The sequence below is a fragment of the Caretta caretta genome, chromosome 2 (assembly GCF_965140235.1).
Source record: "Caretta caretta isolate rCarCar2 chromosome 2, rCarCar1.hap1, whole genome shotgun sequence".
NCBI classification, from domain to species: Eukaryota; Metazoa; Chordata; order Testudines; family Cheloniidae; genus Caretta; species Caretta caretta.
The window spans coordinates 271,249,812-271,267,779 of record NC_134207.1 but is presented as its reverse complement, the minus strand read 5'-3'; the positions used below and the strand labels follow the sequence as shown (position 1 = coordinate 271,267,779).

At 65.1% G+C, this 17,968-nt stretch overlaps 1 protein-coding gene across 3 annotated transcripts in view; it reads right to left on the bottom strand.

Moving 5' to 3' along the window:
- Positions 1–2,160: 2,160 nt before the first annotated feature.
- AGAP3 (ArfGAP with GTPase domain, ankyrin repeat and PH domain 3) overlaps positions 2,161–17,968 on the bottom strand; it is a 258,069-nt gene continuing 242,261 nt past the window's right edge. For all 3 annotated transcript variants that reach the window (XM_048841958.2, XM_075126133.1, XM_075126134.1), the window contains 5 exons: positions 8,336–8,490; positions 7,663–7,753; positions 7,117–7,339; positions 5,336–5,591; positions 2,161–4,329 (listed from right to left, as the gene is read on the bottom strand). In XM_048841958.2, the coding sequence (XP_048697915.2) occupies positions 4,111–4,329; positions 5,336–5,591; positions 7,117–7,339; positions 7,663–7,753; positions 8,336–8,490 (944 nt within the window). In that variant the 3' untranslated portion in view covers positions 2,161–4,110. The remainder of the gene's footprint in view (positions 4,330–5,335; positions 5,592–7,116; positions 7,340–7,662; positions 7,754–8,335; positions 8,491–17,968) is intronic.

Sequence of the window (17,968 nt, the reverse complement as noted above, 5' to 3'; positions counted from 1 at the left end):
CCCCTGCGTGCCCGGGCGTGCCCTGTGCTCTGCCCCAGCACTGGGGCACATGGAGGGCAGCCCAGGCTGGGGGCCTGCTCCGACGCAGTTGTTTTCTGCCTCGTCCTGACAGCCCAGTGCGGCCCCCAGGCCCTGCGGCAGGGCAGCCTGTGACCTGCTGGCGTGTGGGGCGGCTGCTCAGCCCAAGCCCTGGGCACGAGGCTGTGAGGCCGCTGGCTGCTCCAGGGGGGCGCGAGCCAGGCCCTGGGGCCCAAGCTGAGCATCGTGCTGAGAGCCGACAGGCCGGGCATGCGTGGCTCTCCTGGACGGGCGTCGGCACCGTGCCCCAGATCTTTGGGGATCCTGACCTGGCCGCCTGGAACGGGAACCACCTGGGATCCACAGCACCACGCTGGCTCCAGCCATCCCTCAGCAGGGCAGCTGCAGAGCCCTGGGGCAGTGGGCTTCCCGGGACCAGTACGGCCCGCTTCTCCTCGGGAGCGGTGGGCCACCAGCTCCTGCCAGTTGCGGGGTCCCACCGTTGGCAGACGGGGCCCAGCTCCCCCTGCGGCTGCCTCTCCCCGGTCCACCGAGCTGCTCTGGGCTAACGCTGGCAGTGGCCAGAGGGCTGGTGGCAGCATGAACCCCCAGGGCAGCTCAGTCACCTCCTCAGCGCCCAGACAGGATGGGCCCCAGGCCCTCGGGCGCTGACCTGGGAGGGCCTGGAGGCTAATGGCTGTGAGGGGCTCACATGCTGTGCTGCTGGGTCAGCCCCACATACGTTCCCTCACCCCATCACTGTTCCGTCTCCTTAGCGCCTCGGGTGGCCACGTCTCCCCTACGTGGCCCCTTGTGCCCTCCCTAGCACCCGGGCACAGTGGGCACCGGGCCCTGCCCAGGGAAGGGGCAGGCTGCTGCTGCGGCAGTGTGGTACGTGCTGCAGACACGCCCGGGGCAGGGGGTCTGCACCGACGCTGCCCTCAACGGCTCCCAGTCTCGCAGGCAGAAACAGGGAGGCGCAGCCCAGCCCCGTGGAGCCTCAGCGGGAGTTTACAGTTTGGGTCACGGCTTACGGGCAAGTCTGAAGGCCAAACTCATGGGTCTCGCTGCCCCTCTTGCTCCAGGAGCCCCTCCCCTGGCGTCAGTGTGGTGACACCGGTGCACACGGGCAGCCAGAGGACATGCCGTGGGACCCCAGATCGGCAGGAACAGTGCCGGCTGGGCACTGCCGTGCCAGGGAGCTCTGCAATGGCTGGGCCCATGGCTGGCTCAGCCCGCAGCTGGGCAGCGAGAGTCCCCGTGCTCCGATCGCCAGCACCGGCTGGAGAGCTGCAGTAGCCGACAGGTGACATTCAGGCTAGCAGCGCAGCAGGAGACGGAGCAGTTCCTCCCAGCTCGGCCCAACACACCTGCTTCGTCGCTCTGAGGCCAGCATTTCCTACCCTCCCTGAGCAAATTAAGGCCCAGCTGTGCAGCCCCCACATCCCAAAGTGACCCCGTGGGCCCCCTGCCTGCCACCTAGAGACCTTGGACAGGCTTAAGGCTGGCTAGCAGCTCCCCCATTTGCTCCTGGCTTAGCTCCTATTCCCCTCCTGCCTGGTTGTGCCTTGCTCCCCCAATCCCAGGGCAGCTCCCACCCCAGTACCCAGGGTCCCTTCACTGGCTGCTGAAGGCAGCACCCGGCCCTTCCAGAGTCTACCGGGTGCTTGGGCGGCCTCTGGCCCGTAACGGCCATTCCTTTCGCTCGGCTCTTCCGCCCCCAGGTCAGGGCGTTTCGATCCCCTGGGCTCGCTGGCTCCCTTGGAGGGTGCATCCTGCTGCCCCAGCCACGGCTCCTCGCGCCCGCACTGCAGCCTGGCGCCCGGGCGTTTGCCTGCTCCTGGGCTTTGCACCCTGCCATCAGGGAAGTGCAGTGAAAGCCCGCAGCCCTGCCTGTGCGGGGGGGCTCGTGGCCCCTGAGCGCCTGCTCACTGCACCTTCGCCTGGCGCGCCCTATGCCAGGCCTCCTGGCTGCACCCTTCCATGCCCAGCGCGATGGACAAGCCCAGGCCTCAGCACTTGATGGCCCAGTGCCACTGCTGGCCATGCCCCATGCCCCGAGCCCATTGGGCCAGTGGGGGCAGGGGCTCCCTGGGCTGCAGGTCGGGCTGGAAGTCCAGGGCTGGCACAGAGAGGCTGGGCTGGCAGGAGGAGGGAGCTTTATTGGCTGTTATCTCCTTGGCTGCAGGTCACACACAGGGCAAAGAAACAGTATTTACAGCGCGTCCATATAAATATTTCCAATGTACATTTTATACATGCGCGGCGGAGTCGCCCCAGAAGCCGTGTCCCAAGCCTGGGGGCCCAGCACGTGGTGCAGGCTCGGGCCAGAGAACCCGTCTCCCCTCCCCAGGCTCAGCCAGAGGCCAGCCCCCTGGCAGGGCAGCAGGAGCAGGGTACGGAGCCGTGGGGCAGGCCAGGGAGTCTCCAAGGGAATGGACACAGCCAGGAGGTTCCCAGAGCGGGTCAGTCCCTCTCCTCTCCTGCTTGCAAGCGAGGGGCCGTGGCTGCCCCGGTGGGCAATTCCCTTTGCAATTGCAGGCAGAGGAAGCAGCAGGGCCGCAGCAGAGCTGGGCTCCGTCCTACAGTGGTGCAGCATGCACACAGCCCCCCGAGCCTGGCACCTGTATGGGGGGGGCCAGGGGTACACAGGGACTGCCTCTCTGTATGGGGGGGGCAGGGGTACACAGGGACTGCCTCCCTGTATGGGGGGGCAGGGGTACACAGGGACTGCCTCCCTGTATGGGGGGGGGCACAGGAACTGTCTCTGTACCAGGTGGGGGGGGCAGTGGGGGCAGGCAGGAACTCTCTCTCTGTACAGGGTGAGGTGTGCAGGGGTGCACAGGCACTGTCTCTCTGTACCGCGGTGGGGGGGCACACAGGGACTCTCTCTGTGCCAGGTGGAGGGGGGCACACAGGGACTGTGTTTCTGTGCCAGGTGGAGGGGGGCTCACAGGGACTGTCTCTCTGTACCAGGTGGAGGGGGGCAGACAGGGACTGTCGCTCTGTGCCGGGTGGAGGGGGGCTCACAGGGACTGTCTCTCTGTACCAGGTGGAGGGGGGCGCACAGGGACTGTCTCTCTGTACCAGGTGGAGGGGGGCAGACAGGCACTGTGTTTCTGTGCCAGGTGGAGGGGGGCAGACAGGAAATGTCTCTCTGTACCAGGTGGAGGGGGGCAGACAGGCACTGTGTTTCTGTGCCGGGTGGAGGGGGGCACACAGGGACTGTCGCTCTGTAGCAGGTGGAAGGGGGCACACAGGAAATGTCTCTCTGTGCCAGGTGGAGGGGGGCTCACAGGGACTGTCTCTCTGTGCCAGGTGGAGGGGGGCAGACAGGAAATGTCTCTCTGTACCAGGTGGAGGGGGGCAGACAGGCACTGTGTTTCTGTGCCAGGTGGAGGGGGGCACACAGGGACTGTCTCTCTGTACCAGGTGGAGGGGGGCACACAGGGACTGTCGCTCTGTGCCGGGTGGAGGGGGGCACACAGGGACTGTCTCTCTGTAGCAGGTGGAAGGGGGCACACAGGAAATGTCTCTCTGTACCAGGTGGAGGGGGGCTCACAAGCACTGTGTTTCTGTACCAGGTGGAGGGGGGCACACAGGAAATGTCTCTCTGTACCAGGTGGAGGGGGGCAGACAGGCACTGTGTTTCTGTGCCAGGTGGAGGGGGGAACACAGGAAATGTCTCTCTGTGCCAGGTGGAGGGGGGCAGACAGGAAATGTCTCTCTGTACCAGGTGGAGGGGGGCAGACAGGCACTGTGTTTCTGTACCAGGTGGAGGGGGGCACACAGGAAATGTCTCTCTGTAGCAGGTGGGAGGCAAGGAGGGTGCACAGGAACTGCCTCCCCATGCGGGGGTGGGTGCAAGGCAGGGGTGCCCCTTCTTCTGCGAGGGCACCTTTGCATGTGGAGCTAGTCAGCTGGTGTCGTCGGCCACAGGGTGCACCATGCCAGCCCCAGTGTGGTTTTGCTCCTGTGAGATCCCCGGCAAGGCAGGGAGACCGGGTCCCCTCATCATCAGCAGCATCTGGTGGGTCCGGGAGCCCCGCACCGTCTTGGGGCTCCGAGTGGGAGGCCGGCCCAGCAGGGTGGCTAGAGGACGCTGGGGCTGGGGCCCAGCTCAGCTGGGGACGCCAAGCAGGAGTTGTTGGCGTTGCGGGGGGGCAGGCTGGGGGTCAGTGTGCTCACGGAGCTGTCGCTAGGGCATCCATGCTGCAGGAGGATGTCGATGCACTCCTGGCTGCCAGCTCGCCGGGCGTAGGCCAGGGGCGTCAGGCCACGGGCGTCCCGGCTCTTCACGTCCACCCCATACTGCACAGGGAGAGAACATACCAGGGGCAGCCAGGTCAGTGCCAGGGAGCACCGGGTGGCTGCCAGCGGGACAGCCATGCAATGCCAGTGGGGGCAGGCCAGGAAGGGGGGCCCCACCTGGGGTTTCCGGAAATGGTGGGAGTTGTGGGACTTGGAAAGGGGCTGGTGCAGGAGATCAACAATGGGAGAAGGCAGAAAGGGGGAGCTGGGGGGTCAGTGAGGGGCTGGGGGACAGGAGCCAGGAACCGGGGTCAGCGAGGTGTGGGGGGAAGGAGCCGGGGGACCAGGGTCAGTGAGGGGCTGGGTGTGAGGAGCCGGGGGACCGGGGTCAGCGAGGGGCAGGGGGACAGGAGCCGGGGGACCGGGCTCAGTGAGGGTTGGGGGACAGGAGCTGGGAACCAGGCTCAGCGAAGGGCGGGGGTCAGGAATCAGGGGACTGGGGCTCAGCGAGGGGCGGGGGTCAGGAGCTGAGGAACTGGGGATTAGTGATGGGTGGGAGGGTCAGGAGCTGGGAACTGGGCTCAGTGAGGGACGGGGGACAGGAGTCGGGAACCGGGCTCAGCGAGGGACAGGGGACAGGAGTCGGGAACCGGGCTCAGCGAGGGGCGGGGGTCAGGAGTCAGGGGACTGGGGCTCAGCGAGGGGCGGGGGTCAGGAGCTGAGGAACTGGGGATTAGTGAGGGGTGGGAGGGTCAGGAGCTGGGAACCAGGCTCAGCGAGGGGTGGGGGTCAGGAGTCAGGGGACTGGGGCTCAGCGAGGGGCGGGGGTCAGGAGTCAGGGGACCTGGGCTCAGCGAGGGGCGGGGGTCAGGAGCTGAGGAACTGGGGATTAGTGAGGGGTGGGAGGGTCAGGAGCTGGGAACCAGGCTCAGCGAGGGGTGGGGGTCAGGAGTCAGGGGACCGGGGCTCAGCGAGGGGCGGGGGTCAGGAGTCAGGGGACCGGGGCTCAGCGAGGGGCGGGGGTCAGGAGTCGGGGGACCAGGGTCAGCGAAGGGTTTCTCCTCACCCATATGAGCAGCTGCGTGAAGACCACGTTGGCCATGGCGCTGGAGAGGTGCAGCGCCGTGCGCCCATCCCCGTCCCCGTAGGTCTCGTTCACCTCCTCCTTGGTGCCATGGGCCAGCAGCGTCACCACCAGGCGCACGTCGTCCTCCACCACGGCCCGCAGCAGCTGCTGCCCCAGGGGCACGTCCGAGTGCGGCAGGGCAGCCAGGAACAGCTTCTGCTCATACTTGGCCCGGATCCAGCGCTCCTTCTCCTCCCTGCAGGGAGGGACCCCACACCGGGGGCACCAGTGACACGGGCTACCACATGGCAGGGGCGGCTTGTGCCCCACACCACCCTGGCACTCGTGCCCCGAATGCACCTCCAGCACTCGTGCTGCATGCGAGTGCACCCCTCCTGGCACGCGTGCCCCGTACCCATCCCATGGCACTTGTGCCCCTTACTGCGCAGCACCCCTCGTGCCCCACGTGCAGACCTCTGTCCCTCCTGCCCTTCACCCCCCGCGCTTGTGCACCATGTGCAACCCCCTGCTCTTCACATACACTCCCCAGAACTCGTGCCCCACGTGAACCTTCCTGGCTCTCGTGCCCCGTGTCCCCCCCGCCCTGGCACTCATGCCCTGTGCACCCTCCTCCTAGCTCTCGCGCCCCCAGCTCTCGCGCCCCGTGCCCCCCCCGCCCTGGCACTCATGCCCTCTGCACCCTCCTCCTAGCTCTCGTGCCCCGTGTCCCCCCACCCTGGCACTCATGCCCTCTGCACCCTCCTCCTAGCTCTCGTGCCCCGTGTCCCCCCGCTCGGCCCTCATGCCCTCTGCACCCTCCTCCTAGCTCTCGCGCCCCCAGCTCTCGTGCCCCGTGTCCCCCCCGCCCTGGCACTCATGCCCTCTGCACCCTCCTCCTAGCTCTCGCGCCCCCAGCTCTCGTGCCCCGTGCCCCCCCCTCCCTGGCACTCATGCCCTCTGCACCCTCCTCCTAGCTCTCGCGCCCCCAGCTCTCGTGCCCCGTGCCCCCCCCTCCCTGGCACTCATGCCCTCTGCACCCTCCTCCTAGCTCTCGCGCCCCCAGCTCTCGTGCCCCGTGTCCCCCCCGCCCTGGCACTCATGCCCTGTCTCTGTACATGCACCCTGCTGTTCTCATGCCCCGCCTGCCGGTGCAGCCCCCGGCCCGTCTCCACGGCGCGCTGGGCCTCGGCCAGCGGCAGGGAAAGGTTAGCTACTGCGCGCAGCTGCCCAGGGCCACAGGGGGCGGCGTTATCACGCCTGCCGTCGCGCCTGGCGCAGACAAAGGCTGAGCCGCCGGCTGGGCCCGCCGGGGCTGCCGGGCCTGGCCGATCGATGCGCGCCGCACGCCCCGCTATCTGCTCCCATTCTATCCATCTGCATCTGGCAGGCGGCAATCAATACCCCACGCGGAGCATGCTCACTGCCGCTGCCCCCTGACCCGCGCCAGCCGCTGATAAGGCGCAGAATGGGCTCTTGCCGGGGTGGCGGATGAGTGACAGGAGAGACGCTCCGACAGGGACAGACAAGGCCTGAAAGGGACGCACCCCTGAGACCCACAGGCAGGCGCCGGCAAGCTGTCGCCATTAACCCCTTCCGCTCCGCAGCCAGCCGGCACGGGGCAGCCACAGCACCTGCCAGCCGGACTCACCTGCCCCAAGGGGGACACCCACGCCCTGGGGCCAACAGGGCTTCCCAGCTGCAGACCCCCGGGGCTGCCTCCCACAGCCCCCCTCTGCTCACGGCCCACCCCTGACCCAGGGCTCCTCACTGCAGCCCCTCACCTGGTGTTCTCGGGGCCCGGCTTCTGGTAGCCCTCCACTGCCCCTTCCCAGACCGCGTTGGCCAGCGCGTTGCCAATGGCTGTCATGACCATGATGAGCTCGCCAGGCCAGTCGTCCAGGTCCAAGGAGCGCACCCGGGACAGGTGGGTGCCCAGGTTACGGTGGATCCCGGAGCACTCGATGCACATGAGGGAGCCCAGGTTCAGACTCGCCCAGTCAGGGTCTGGAGGGTGGAAGGAGAGCGCGGGGAGGGGTGGCGGGTTAGCACATACCCCAGGGACACACAAGCCCATCCTCCACCCACGGGGGCACCAGCCCTACCAAAACCCACATGTCCCCTCCCAAACCTGCAGAGTCACCAGCCCCACAGGGATCCAGGGACCTACATTTTTTGCTTCCCTTGGGCAGTAAGATCCCATGGGAAAGTGAGGCCACTGGGGCAGAGTGGGAGGGCCCTGTGGGGCTCAGACCCCCTTTCCCTTGGGTGGAGTGCGTGGGTTCCATGGGCAGGGCGGGAGGGCCCCATCCTCAGGCAGCGTCACTCACTGGGCGCGTCGCAGTCCACACAGAAGCTGTTCCCACGTGCAGTGCGGACCGTCTGCAGGGCCAGTGCATCGCTCTGGCTGCCCAGCCGAGCCTGGAACAGGAAAGAAACCCCCCCCCGACTCATTAGAGGCTGGCTGGCCCCCTGGGCCTGTCTCCTCTCATCACTGTCCTCAAGACCAGCTCACCGAGCAGCTGCCAGGGCCACGCTCTGATGGGCACCAGATGGGCAGACAGCACTGTGGTCTGGGAAGCTGTCTCCAGCCAAGGCAGGGCACGGGGGGCAGGAGAGTACCCGGGTGAGTGATGCCAGCTCTGGCAGGGTTGGGGAAGAGGGGCAGACACCAGCCTGGATGGTGTGGAGGATACACAGGAAGTGGCCTAGGCAGGACCACCGTGGGGCACGCGCTTACCGGGGTGGGGATGCAATGGGGCTAGCATTGACCCAGGTGGGGCAGCAGCCAACCCAGGCAGGGTGAGGTTGGGGTGCACGGGGGCAGGCACCAGTGTGTGAGGGGGCCTGGTCTGTGTAGGGCAAGTGGAGCAGGAGCTGATGGGGCGGGGGGGGGGGGGGCTAGGAGAGGAGGGACCGTGGTGGGGCAGGTGTCTGCCCAAGCAGAGCAGGGTGGGGCACAGTGGGACAACTGCCAGCCTGGGCAGGGAGGGGGTCCCTCACCTTGTTCTTGCTGCTCTCGCAGCCCTGGAGGCTGGCCAAGATCTGGCTCTCGATGGCCTGGACCCACAGCTCCCGCTCCTCTGACGTCGAGGCCTCAAAAAGCCAGGTCTGGCCTGTCAGCGACACGATGATGAACTCGAACGACTCATCTTGTTCTGGAACAGAAGGGAGGGGTCACTGCGCCGGCACGGGGGGGTGATGGGGTGTCACGGAGTCCCTGGGCGATGCTCTGGAACTGCTCCCCAGGAAGCCAGGTAGGACTCTGGGGAAGTCTCCTCTCGGGGAGCAGCCTGTCTGCAGGACACACAGCTCCCCCGGCTCCACCTTCCTGGGTCTGACCTCGGAGCATTCAGCCTCCTCTGCCCCTCCATGTGCTTCCCACAGCGAGTCCGCTCAGGCGGGGTCCTGGGGAAGCCAGAGGGTCCTGCACCCCAACTCCGCAGTCAGACGGGACTCTCAGCCAGCCAGTAAAACAGAGGTTTATTAGACGACAGAGACATGGTCTAAAACAGAGCTTGCAGGTGCAGAGAACGGGACCCCTCAGCTGGGTCCATTTTGGGGGGCAGGGAGCCAGACAACCACGTCTGCCCTTCACTCCATGTCTCCAGCTAGCCCCAAACTGAAACTTCCTCCAGCCCCCCCTCCTCCTCTGGGCTTTGTCCCTTTCCCAGGCCAGGAAGTCACCTGAATCCTTTGTTCTCCAACCCTTTAGCTCTCACCTTGCAGGGGGGAAGGGCCAGGCCATCAGTGGCCAGGAAACAGGGTGTCGGCCATTCTCTGTGTCCAGACCCCTGCACACACCTGCCCTCTAGGGCTCTGCAATGATCATACACCCTTATCCCACCCCCTAGATACTTAAGAACTGCCTAGGGGAAACTGAGGCACCCCCACAATATTCAGAGGAAACATTAAGAACAGTCCCACTTCATCACATGGGGTCACTGCGCCGGCACGGGGGGGTGATGGGGTCACTGCGCCGGCACGGCAGATGGGGGCTGTCATGTCCACAGGTGGCCGAGGCTGTCCCTGTGTATGGCCCAGCCCCTCACCAAGGCCACAGCCCAAGCTCACTTTGAGCCAGCCTAGAGAGCGAGCCCTCGGGCAGGTGCTGCCTCCCCCAGCCTAGCCAGAACACAGCCCCCACCACGCCAAGCCATTCCCCTTCGTCCACCCCCTCCAGTGCAGCTGGGTCACGCCCACACCCATCACTGCGTCACTAATATTTGTCAAAGCTCTTCCCAGCCCCGTCTCTGCAGCTGGACCAGGCCGTGGAAGGCCCAGCGGGCGGGGCCATGGCTGCAGGGGCTCAGAGACCCAGGACGGCGCCTGTGGGGACCCCCCGAGCCCAGCCCATGCTCTGAGCTGGGCGCCGTAGCCTCACCCCCGCACGAATGCCCAGGAGCCCATGCTCAGATGCCAGTGCCTTGGGGGAGGGGGACTGCGGGTGGGGCCAGCGGGGGCCACCCTGGCCCTGGGAGGGCTTACAGCTGGGCCGGGCCTGTGGGAGACGTGGCTAGGGGTGGGTGGGAGGTAATGCCCATGTTCTCTGAGGAGATCGGCATCCAGATCTGCCCATCCCTGCGACTCAGCCGGGGGCCCCAGTGCTGACCCAAGCGGGCTGCCGGGGGGCGGGGGAAAGAGGGAGCAGTAAGGGGCTCCCCAGAGCGTGCCACGGGCAAGGGGGGCTACTCTGCCAGAAGCTGGGAATGGGCGACAGGGGATGGATCACTGGATGATTCCCTGTTCTGTTCATTCCCTCTGGGGCACCTGGCCCTGGCCGCTGTCGGAAGACGGGACACTGGGCTAGATGGGCCTTTGGTCTGACCCCGTCTGGCCGTTCTTATGTACTCAGGGACTCCTTGGTGGGTGGGTGGAGGGGTGGATGCGGGAGAAAGGGGGCTCTGCTCAAGGTCTCCTTGGTGGGTGTGTGGAGGGGTGGGGAAGGGGGGCCCTGCTGAGGGACTCCTGGGTGCTGGGGTGGGGGTTTCTTCTCAGGGCCCCCAGGCACAGGGGTTCCTGGGGGTGGGGATGCTCGCACCCTGACTCACATGGGGCCCACGTCCCATCTCTGCACCCAGACGCCAGCGTTTACCGTTTATTGCCCAGCCTGAGCAGTCAGTGCAGCCAAGGACTGAACTACGCAGGGCCGGAATGGAATGACTAATAAACGGTATGTCACAGCACACGCTTCAGCTCATAGCAAAATGATTTGTAATTACCTAATTAGCGTTATGCAAATAACACTCTCATCTCCATAATGTACCTTCCCAGTTCTCTATTAAAAGCAGGGAGCCAACTGCACAGCTCCAGAGCCAGCAGGGAGGTTGAGGGGCTGGGCCTGGAGTGCGCCAGGTTCTGCTAGCCCCGGGTCTGGAAGGGATGGGGGCCCGTGGCCTTCACTCTGCTCTCTGCCCTCGGCCCCTGGCTCTGTGAGCGGCAGGCCAGAGCAGGCTCTCCCAAAGGGGCAAACGGGACGGACACCCCGAGACACTTCAGCTGTGCAGGATACTCCCTAGCGAAAGAGGGGGGCCGACTGCCACTCCCACTCAACTTCTGCATTGCTGGGTGACTGGTACTCGGTCCTGGGGGAGGCTCACAACCCCTCCTCGCAGCCCCGGGAGAGGAGGGGTCCAGCCAGGGCAGCAGCAGCAATGGCAGGTCCCCTCCACAGCAGTTCTACACACATCCAAGGCAGAGACCCGCAAAGCAGCAGCCAGCTTCAGCCTGCCAACGTCTGCCAAGTAGCCCTCAGCCACGGCTCGGGGGAGCACAGCTCTCGCCATCCACGGGGCTCCCACTTAGCTCAGAAACTGCCTATGGGACCAATCAGCACCAGTTCAGCATTGCGGAGCCACCGCAGTGAGAGGGAGGGTAAACAGCACCCAGGGCTCTGCGCCTCTCCAGGGGCAGGACAACAGGACTGGGCTGATCTCGGCAAGGGCGGGAAGGCTGCTTCTGGGTACTGACGGGCCACCATCCCAGCTGCTCCTGCCCTGGGGCCCACTGGGTGGAGGAGCTTGTCCATCTGGTAAGCTGCACCATTGCAAAAGCGGCAGTGGAGATGAGGCCTGACCAGCGTGCCAGCCTGGGGCTGGCTCCATACAGATTTCTTAAGTCAGTCAGGATGTGACTTTCTACTGGTAGAGTTAGACCCGGCCAAGGCCCAGTGTGGCTCCAGTGAAACTGGGATAGAGGGGCCTCAGACCTGGACAGCTTACCCCCGTCCCGCACATGGCCGAGCCCTTCGTGCTGGGGTAGCTACACCCACACAGGGGTGTCACAGCCGGACAGCTTACCCCTGTCCCTCACATGGCTGAGTCTCCCTGCTCTGAGCCTTTCAAACTGGGGTACCTACATCCACACAGGGGTGAAACACCCGGACAGCTTACCCCTGTCCCTCACATGGCCCAGCTCCCCCTGCTCCGAGCCCTTCATGCTGGGGTAGTTACACCCACACAGGGGTGTCACAGCCGGACAGCTTACCCCTGTCCCTCACATGGCCCAGCTCCCCCTGCTCCGAGCCCTTCGCATTGGGGTAGTTACACCCACACAGGGGTGTCACAGCCGGACAGCTTACCCCGTCCCTCACATGGCTGAGTCTCCCTGCTCCGAGCCCTTCCCACTGGGGTAGCTACACCCGCAGAGGGGTGTCACAGCCGGACATCTTACCCCTGTTCCTCACATGGCCCAGCTCCCCCTAATCCGAGCCCTTCGTGCTGGGGTAGTTACACCCACACAGGGGTGTCACACCCGGACAGCTTACCCCTGTCCCTCACACGGTCCAGCTCCCCCTAATCCGAGCCCTTTGTGCTGGGGTAACTGCACCCACACAGGGATGTCACAGCCGGACAGCTTACGCCTGTCCCTCACATGGCTGAGTCTCCCTGCTCTGAGCCTTTCAAACTGGGGTACCTACATCCACACAGGGGTGAAACACCCGGACAGCTTACCCCTGTCCCTCACACGGCCCAGCTCCCCCTGCTCCAAGCCCTTTGTGCTGGGGTAGCTACACCCACACAGGGGTGTCACACCCGGACAGCTTACCCCTGTCCCTCACACAGCCCAGCTCCCCCTGTTCCAAGCCCTTCGTGCTGGGGTAGCTACACCCACACAGGGGTGTCACACCCGGACAGCTTACCCCATCCCTCACACGGCCCAGCTCCCCCTGCTCCAAGCCCTTTGTGCTGGGGTAGTTACACCCACACAGGGCTGTCACACCCGGACATCTTACCACTGTCCCTCACATGGCCCAGCTCCCCCTAATCCGAGCCCTTCGTGCTGGGGTAGCTACACCCACACAGGGGTGTCACACCCGGACATCTTACCCCTGTCCCTCACACGGCCCAGCTCCCCCTGCTCCGAGCCCTTCGCACTGGGGTAGCTACACCCGCACAGGGGTGTAAGTCAGAGTGCTAGCACTCGTGTGTAGGCAAGGCCTAGCTGCCGCCTGCCCGCCCGCCCTAGCCCAGGGCTTCCTGTTCGGGGCTCCTTGTGGGGAACCCTCTCCCACCTGAATGCTGTTCCCCCAGGGGGGCTATTGCTACACCTCGGAGCATGGCCATGAGCTTTTCGCTCCGGATCCGGGTTCCTGCCTGACCCCTCCCAGCAGCCTGGCAGGGCAGGTTCTGAGAGTCGAATCCAAGAGGAGAATGTAGGTGTTGGGCTCCAGGCCAGCGCTCAGGCTCCTGGGGCTGGGAACACCCCCACTCCGCTCAGCTGGGAGAATCGTTACTGCCCTGCTTGGTGCCAGCTCACTGCCAGGGCCCCATGCTCCAAGTCTGCCCCCTCCCAGGGGAAGGCCCATTTGCTGACCCCATGGGGACGGTGCTCCTCTCGAAGCCGCACTCCCCGCTCCCAAGTGGGAGACATTCTTGCGGGGGAGGCTCCTGGGACAGGAAGCGGCTCCCAGCAGCCATGAGGAATGAGCTTCGGGAGGGGATCATAGCACAGCGGGCACAGCTGAGGGGCCTGCCCAGATCAGCGTGGGGCACACAGCTCCCACAATCAAGAAGCAGAGGAAAGAACAGGGCAGGAGCCGGCCCGGCGCGGCAAGACCCTGCCTCCCCAGCCAGGCGGAGGTGGAGAAGGTCCCCTGAGCCCAGACAGCACCCTCCGCTGCTGGGGCAGGGAGTGCTGGGAGAATCCTTCGGCAGCTGGGCCTCCTGTGGGCGGTGACTGAGGGACACGGACCAAGGCCTGGCAACCTAGGGCACACTGGCATGGCCACACCCCTGGGCCCAGGCGACCTTGCCCCCTAGCCCAGGGTCCTGACATGGGAGCTGCCAGGATGTAGGAGCCTGGCCCACACCCCATGGCCCTTCGGCTACTTCGTCAGGAGCTAAACAGCAGGTCCCTCCTTTGAGCCAAGGGCTGATTCTGGGAGGAGAACACTGGGGGAGGAAGAGCACTGGCAAGAGCCAGAGTACGGGTAAGGTGCCTATGTCTCCCCGGCTCTGCCACCGCTTCACCATCCTACTGACAGCATCCTGCAGTCTGTTCTCCCCACCCTGGGCTCCACACTGCCAGTGCCCTGAAGCCTGACCCACAGCCTCCCTGCTAACCCCACCCTGGGCTGCATGCTGTCATTGCTCCCAAGACTGACCCACAGCCCTGCTGCTATCCCCGCCCTGGGCTGCATGCTGCCAGTGCCCCCAATCCTGACCCACAGACCCCCTGTTCTTCCCACCTGGGCTCCGCACTGCTAGTGACTCAATACCTGACCCACTGCCCCCCTGTTCTCCCCGCCCTGGGCTCTGCGCTGCCGGTGCCCCGCAATCCTGACCCACAGCCCCCTGTTCTCCCAGCCCTGGGCTCCCACCCCAGCTCTTCTGGTGCCTCTCCATCCTGACCCGCCATATCTCATCTGAATCAGGAGTGGGGCAGCGAGCCCTAGGGGAAGGGGCTCTCCTAGCTGGATGGGGGTGGGGCGGGGGGACTCCCCAGCTGGCTGGGGCAGAGGCTATCCCAGGGACAGCCTGAGAGCAGGACTAGTGGGAGTGTATTACGCCAGCTCCATTAGAATTAGTGGGCAGTGGAAATGAACAAGGCAATTCTCTGCCTCTTGATGAGGTTTTGATGAGGTTTTGAAGACTGAGCGCTGTGCAGAGCTGCCGAGCAGAGCGTGGCGAGACCTGCCGTTGTTAATGTGCGTTAACCCCCTGACCCCATCTCCAGTGCTGCCCAGCAACAAGTCCTCCAGCTGAGAGTGAAATTAGCCAGGGCATGGGATGGGCGCGCACGGCACCCGCAATTAACACGCATGCCATCGAGTCAAGCACAGCTCCCTGGGGTAAGCCCTGCAGCCCCCCTGGAGCCAGCCCTGGGGAAGGGAAGTGCCCCACAACACCAAGTAGTCAGCACGGGGGTAGAGGGACCCAGCCGCCCCCGAGGGAGCCTGCAGGAGGACCGGGAAGTCAGCTCCCTTCCGCCAGGGAGGGGGGCAGTCAGGCAGCACAGAGTGCCCTGCCCTTGCTGGGAGAGCCCAGCTCCCAGAGCACCCTGGGGCTTGGGAGAGGAGGCAGCGGGAGGACGGATCTGGCTCACCCGGTAGCATCAGGAGCTGCTGGTGCTTGACGAAGCTCTTGGGACTCCTGGCCCTCCAAGGGGGCACAGGAAGGAAGGGCCAGCTCTGGCTGGGGGTAACAGAAGAAGCGGGATTGGGCTGGTTCCCAATGGGGAGCTGCCACGCCTCCAGGCTGCTTGGGCCTGCCTGACTGCACTGATCCCAGAGCCCAGGACCTTGCCCTCCGAGGTGCGAGAGCACAACCCCGGAGAGCTCTCCCTCCACCTGGGCATGTCCAGACAGAGAGTAAAGCAGGGGGCTCCCTGGCACTTGCCAGGGCAAGCTATGCTGCAGCAGCTGTGGGCGTGAGAACACAGTGCCCCTCCCCTGGAGCAGCGGGGACTGCGTAGGGGCCCGTTCACACAGGCACAAGGGAGTGCTGAGCACCCTCTCTTCTGGACTGCGGGGGCTGCACTCCCAGCACGCAGGACACAACCACCCCTTGGCATGGAGGGTGGTAACCCACAGAGCATGCTGGCCCTTCCCACAGCATGCTGGGCATAGGGCCCCTGGGGGTGTGGGGTGGCATCACCCACAGCATGCTGGGCATAGGGCCCCTGGGGTGGCATCACCCACAGCATGCTGGGCATAGGGCCCCTGGGGGTGTGGGGTGGCATCACCCACAGCATCCTGGGCAACCTGGGGGTGTGGGGTGACATCTGTGACGAAGTGGGACTGTTCTTAATGTTCTCTCTGAATACTGTGTGAGTGCCTCAGTTTCCCCTATGCATTTCTTAAGTATCTAGGTGGTGGGATCAGGGGGTCTGATTGTTGCAGAGCCCTAGAGGGCCAGTGTGATGGAGTCTTCACAGAGAATGGCCGACACCCTGTCTCCTGGCAACTGATGGCCTAGGCCCCTCCTCTGCAAGGTGCCAACTGAAGGGGTTGGAGTACAAAGAGATCAGGTGGCCTCCTGGCCCCGGAAAGACACAAAGGTGAGAGGAGGGGCTGGAGAGTTTCAGTTTGGAGCTGGCTGGGGAAATGGAGGGAGGCCCAGAGCCGGGCTCTGGCCTTCCTGCCCCCAAGACGGGCCTGACTGAGGGGTCCTGTTCTCTGTACCTACAAGCTCTGTGTTAGACCATGTTCCTGTCGTCTAATAAACCTCTGTTTTACTGGCTGGCTGAGAGTCCCGTCTGACTGTGGAGTTGGGGGGCAGGACCCTCTGGCTTCCCCAGGACCCCACCTGGGCGGACTCGCTGTGGGAAGTGCATGGAGGGGCAGAGGAGGCTGAAGGCTCCGAGGTCAGACCCAGGAAGGTGGAAGCTGTGTGAGCTTCTTGCCTTGGAGACAGGCTGCTCAGAGAGAGGAGGCTCCCCCAGAGTCCTGCCTGGCTTCGTGTGGAATAGTTCCAGAGCATCGCCCGGGGACTCCGTGACAGCATCCCCCACAGCTCGCTGGGCACAGGGCCCCTGGGGGCGAGGGTGGCATCACCCAAAGCAACACACCTAGCAAGGGAGCAGAGCCCCCGGCAGAACAAGGAACTGGAGATTCACACCCAGAATTAAGTGCCGCCTCTTGGAGCAGAATCGACTCCTGAGATGCCCCTGCCCTCGCCCGCCCCCGGCCGACACCCCCAGTGCCTCACTCCTCCCCTCCTCCTTCAGGACCTTCCCTGAATTCACCCTGTCATGCAAGCTGCCTTGCCATGGGGGAAGGGGCAAAGTCCTAATGGTGCAGCGGGAAGGAGAGGAAGTGCGATGCCAGAGCTCGTGCTGCCGGGGTCATGGCTGGCCGCAGGAGGAGCAGCCCCTGCTCCGACGGTTTCACTCTTGCCCAGCTGAGGCCGAGCTGCAGCCCGCTTCTTGCCCCAGGCCCAGCGGCAGGGCCAGACGGCAGGCCTGGTGGCTGGGGCTGGCAGGCGGCCGCGGGGGGCCTGTTTGCAAGCTGCCAGCGTGTCCCTGTATCGTGATGAGGTGTTTGGGATATCAACAAATTAGCAGGCGTGGGGGAAGAGAAGGATGCAGGCGCCATTCGTAAATGTCAGCTCGCTGCCGCCTCATTTTGCAGCTCATTAAACCCAATATTCTAACCTGTATTGGTACAAGGGGAGCAGGCCCCTCCGCCGAGAGAAGCCTCTAGAGAACCACAGCAGCAGGCCTGGCCACGGAGACTCCCCTGCGCTTCCCGCAGGGCCAACAGCGCCCTCACCTGCCGGCTAGCATAGCCCCCCAGCCAGACCCCCACGGGCCAGTCAGCCCCTGCCTCTAGGGAGGTGCCTGAGGAGGGTGGGCGTGCAGGGGGGTCGTGCCGAGGCGCACACAGCGGGGGGCCGTGGGGTGTGCACAGGGATGATGGGGTCAGACGGAGGGGCACCCAGTGAGGGGGTGGGGGACATGCACAGGGATGAGGGGGTCATAAGGGGAAGCAGACAGTGGGGGGCATATATGGGGACATACAGTGCAGAGGTGTATGCAGGGGTGTGGGGAGTTGTTCTGGGGGGAAGGGGGGTCGTACCAAGGGCCACACAGCAGTGGGGGGTGGGGTACATGTAGAGCACAGGGGTTGTACCAAGGGGTGCATGGGGTGGGGGTGGGGTACATACGGAGCATGAGGGGGTTGTACCAAGGGCCACACAGTGGTGGGGTACGTACAGGGCAGTGGGGGTTGTACCAAGTGGAGCATAGGGGTGAGGGGTGGGACACACACAGAGAGAGGGGGGGTTGTACCAAGGGGCCCACACAGTGGTGGGGGGTGGGACACACACAGAGAGAGGGGGGGTTGTACCAAGGGGCCCACACAGTGGTGGGGGGTGGGACACACACAGAGCGAGGGGGGGTCGTACCAAGGGGCACACAGCGGTGGGGGGTGGGACACACACAGAGCGAGGGGGGGTTGTACCAAGGGGCCCACACAGTGGTGGGGGGTGGGACACACACAGAGCGAGGGGGGGTCGTACCAAGGGGCGCACAGCGGTGGGCGGGGGGTACATATAGAGAAGGGGGGTTGTACCAAGAGGCACAGGGGTGGGTCACATACCGAGCACGGGGGCTGTCCCAAGGCGCACACGGGGGGGAGCGGGGCGAGGCGTGCGTACGAGGTTGAGGGGGCAGACGGAGGGGTGGCCAGCAGGA